At 32.6% G+C, this 4,294-nt stretch overlaps 1 protein-coding gene across 2 annotated transcripts; it reads left to right on the top strand.

The window, feature by feature from the left end:
* Nucleotides 1–818: 818 nt before the first annotated feature.
* On the top strand, nucleotides 819–2,952 carry LOC113868373 (expansin-A10). Of its 2 annotated transcripts, XM_027503851.1 has the most exons (4): nucleotides 819–920; nucleotides 1,054–1,184; nucleotides 1,282–1,594; nucleotides 2,090–2,950. In XM_027503851.1, the coding sequence occupies exons 2-4, from the start codon at nucleotides 1,058–1,060 to the stop codon at nucleotides 2,394–2,396; spliced, it is 747 nt and encodes a 248-aa protein (XP_027359652.1). In that variant the 5' UTR covers nucleotides 819–920; nucleotides 1,054–1,057; the 3' UTR covers nucleotides 2,397–2,950. The 2 variants fall into 2 exon arrangements, with proteins under 2 accessions (XP_027359652.1, XP_027359653.1); XM_027503852.1 differs by lacking the exon at nucleotides 819–920 and having other exon boundaries at nucleotides 990–1,160; nucleotides 2,090–2,952.
* Nucleotides 2,953–4,294: the final 1,342 nt, after the last annotated feature.

Raw genomic sequence — 4,294 nt, 5'->3', positions numbered from 1 at the left:
ATTTGTGTGTAAAGAGAACGAATCATAATCATATGCAGAGAGCATGGAATATTAAAATATTGTAGAGGAAGTGGGGGAGAGGCTAGAACTTGTTGATTTTCCTTTTGATTACTTTAATACATTATACTTCACACTCAACGTTATATTATTTGAGACATCATGTTAAACAAAAATTTAATTTAAAGTAATTTTTGGACATGGTTTGCTTTTTAAAGAACCTAATATATACATACAGTCTATGTAATGAAATAAAATAATTTTGATAAACTTTTATTAATTAAAAATTAAAATAAAAAAGTATAAAAGTGAATTTTGTTAATTTTATAAGAACTAAGAATATATTGAACCTAATTTGTAAATATAAAATACTCTTGTTATTAATATGATTATAATGTGAACTTAAAGTAAATGTAAATGTAAATTTATGAGGATGCAAAAAGAGGAAAGAAAAAGAGAGTTAAAAGGGAAGAGAGGGATGGAGGGAAAAGGGTATTTGCGGCAAATGGAAGATGCTTGCAAGCATGTGAGTATGTGACATTGGCAGCATGCTATTCGCTAAAACATCCAAGTTAAAACCACTATGCCCCACATGGATTTTGGAGATTTTCCCGAATGAAAGCTACAAAACCACACGCTTTCAGCTACAAAACAGCCTTTGTAACTTCAAACATGATATGGGTCCCTTCACAATCTCCCCTCTTTTTTTACTGTGTTTTAATCAACCCCTTATACCCCTTAGGCCTTAGCGGTTTTTGGTCCCAACAGTTTTAAAAGCGTCAGTTAAAGTTATGACCGGCCCTATCTTCCCTATTCCTTGTGGTTCTCCCAAGGTCTATAAATTAAGTGCCTCGCCCCTTCATTTTTCCTTCACTTATCTCTTCCACATTTGTCTCTCACTAACTACTGCCTTCAAATTCAACGTAATTGCATATTCTGCAATATTGCATTTCAATTATATCAAGGCCAAAGTGCACATTTTTTAGCTATATGTTGCAGCTTGCTAGAAGCATTAGAAGGAAATGACTGACTTTTTTTTTTTTTTTGAATTTTTAGGAAAATGGCGCTTGTTGGTTTGCTCTTGGTGGGTTTTCTCACAAGGTTTTCGTCTGCCTATGGCTATGGTGGTGGGTGGATCAATGCACATGCTACCTTCTATGGAGGCAGTGATGCATCAGGAACAATGGGTATGCACCAAAATAAAGTTCACATTTTTTATATTATTTAATATAATGTAGGGGCTTTGTTTGGACTAATTTTGTATGGTAATGAATTTTTGTACAGGTGGGGCTTGTGGATATGGGAACCTCTACAGCCAAGGGTATGGAACAAACACTGCTGCACTGAGCACAGCTTTGTTCAACAATGGTCTTAGTTGTGGGTCATGCTATGAGATTAGGTGTGTGAATGACCACAGGTGGTGTCTTCCAGGCTCCATTTTGGTCACTGCCACTAATTTCTGCCCACCAAACAATGCCTTGCCTAACAATGCAGGAGGGTGGTGCAACCCTCCTATGCACCACTTTGATCTCTCTCAGCCTGTCTTCTTGCGCATTGCACAATACAGAGCTGGAATTGTGCCTGTGGCATACAGAAGGTAACTTTATTTTCTTGCACTTTATTAGAGAGATAGCAAAATGGGTTTGCTTGTCCCCCCTTGTCACTTTCAACAAGAAATTGGAAATTTCTTTTCCTTTTTTTTTTTATTTTGGAAGTTTCCCTACACTTGCCTGAGTGGTAAATGAGAATAACTACTTTCTTCTTAGCGTTGGTAAATGTACAGTAAAATTACTGTTTTTGGCCAAGTAGGGTTAAGGGTAGTTGTGTATTCAATAAGGAGTTTTAATTTTATAAAATTAAGTTTACTTTAAAAATACTGTTTCAAAAATTACTCCACAATGAAATTTTGTATGGATCAAATTTTTAAATAGAAAAGTTACATGTTGGGGGGGGGGGGTTTAAGTTAAATGGGTTTAAGAAGCAAATTTGACTCCACCTATTACCTAAAAATATAACAAAATGGTAGCTTTTTATACATAAAATCCCTTATATATGTAGCATTATTTATACTAGTTTGTGTGGCTTTGTGTAGGGTGGCCTGCAGGAGAAGGGGAGGCATAAGGTTCACAATCAATGGTCATTCCTACTTCAACCTAGTCCTCGTAACAAACGTGGGTGGTGCTGGTGATGTGCATGGAGTGGCCATCAAAGGGTCAAGAACTGGGTGGATGCCAATGTCAAGGAACTGGGGTCAGAATTGGCAAAGCAACAACTATCTTAATGGCCAAAGCCTCTCCTTCAAGGTTACCACTAGTGATGGTCGTACTGTGGTCTCCTATAATGTTGCTCCAGCTGGATGGTCTTTTGGCCAAACATACACTGGTGCCCAATTCCGCTAGAGACCATAATACCCAAGTTCCAATTATTTACATATATATGATGTGATATACTATATAATATATAGTATGTTATGATTTCTCAATTTAAGAATTAGTATGACTCAATAGTATACTAGGGTATTAGATAGTATGCTACTTGGTGGGGTGGGGTCAATGGGCATTCTTGGGATCAGAAAATGGGAAGGGCTAATTTTAAACTGGCTCTTCATCATTTTGATTGTGTTGAAGGGGGTTCCTAATGATTCTTAGGGTCTTCTTGATTGGGATCTTTTTTTATTTTTTTCCATTTTTGGAAGCTTTTTCTTCCTTCTGCGGCTAAAAGCTAGCAGAGATGGACTTTTTTATATATTTTATTTTGTAACCTACTAAATTGGAAGAGGTGGACTGTTGTACTACCCGCCATTAGTATTGGAATAGTTTTTGTTTTTATATTTTTGGTCTCATTATTGGGATTGTTAGATTAGAAGCATTGTTTGCTTACTAATCCGTTGTGAGCAGCCTCAGATGAGTGTGTCTTTGGCTGTACTCAAAAAGTGTAAATTTTCCTATTTCTGCATGTAATGGAAAGTTTAAGTCATTTACTAGTACTATCTCTTCATATCTTTAATTTATTCTGCTAAATATTTTGTTCCGCGTACGAAAATAAAAGGATATATAAATTAAGAAAGGTCAGATGATCTTAATTGATAAAAGTATATTTTATTAACAATAAAAATATAAAGGTTAAAAACATTTTAAGTTTCGAAAATATCAAATGATAGAAATTATTTAAATAGTGGTTTCGTGAAAAAAAAATGTAAAATTAAACTGCGAACAACTGTTCTGTAAAATGTTTATAATTTTTGTTCAATGAATTATATATCACTTTTTAAGAATAATGACTCATAATAATAATATAAATGATATTAAATTATGTATGGCATAAACGCTTAAAAAAGGTTTACTCGACAAATACTTAATTAAATTATATTATTTTTAAACGTACTCTTAAGTCTAAATTAAATTACTATTGGTGTCTTGAATGATTGTAGGAGATGTTGAATTCATGTCCAGCCTTGTTCAAAGTTAAAAAATATATGTTTGCTCATTTACAACTAAACATAATTATATTTTTAATACATATAACACGAGAGTGCTTAGTGTTACTCTCGTATATTTATTTTCATTCTAATTTAAAATTCATTGCTAATAATACACTTATAATAAAGTAATTTATATAAAAATACTTCAAACTTTATGATAAAATATTTAAAAGTAGCAATTAACAAACCCATATAACATTACTGATCGTTGTAAATATTATATCTAATTTCCGAAACTACATAATTATAAGATAAGGTCAATAAATGATGCAAATGTTTGGATGGACTTTTAAACTCCTTGAACAGGTAAACTGGCAACTAAGGCAGCTATTATTTAATGTGTGTCAGAACTAATTGTAGATATTATTAGCTGTTAATGACGGTTTTAAATATTATATATCTATTTGTTGAAACCACAAAATCCCAAGATAAGGTCATTAGTTTATGTGTATGTTTGTATGGACTTTTTAATTATCTCTATTTTTTTTTCCTTTTTGCTGATGACTTTTGGACTCTTTGAACGGTTAAAATGATAAGTAGCTTATAAGTATATATATGTCATGCAAATTATAGTCGTTAAGTAAAATTACCTTAAAGCATTAGAGTAAAATAAAATAAAAAATGTTGATATAATCTGTTACCTTAAGGCCAAGAAGCATGAAGCATTAAACCTAAATAATGTAACTTTAATCATAACTTTTGAAATCTAAAACTAAAAACAAAATTACCGAAAAGGATTAATTAGTAAAGACACTCGGTTATTGCTATTGAGTTTGCAAAAACTTTTGTTTAATTTCTGGTAGAATCAGTCCATGT

The sequence above is a fragment of the Abrus precatorius genome, unplaced genomic scaffold (assembly GCF_003935025.1).
Source record: "Abrus precatorius isolate BTA unplaced genomic scaffold, Abrus_2018 Scaffold6, whole genome shotgun sequence".
Taxonomy (NCBI): Eukaryota; Viridiplantae; Streptophyta; class Magnoliopsida; order Fabales; family Fabaceae; genus Abrus; species Abrus precatorius.
Note: the sequence above shows the minus strand (reverse complement) of the source record. Positions and strands in the feature narration are given on the sequence as shown.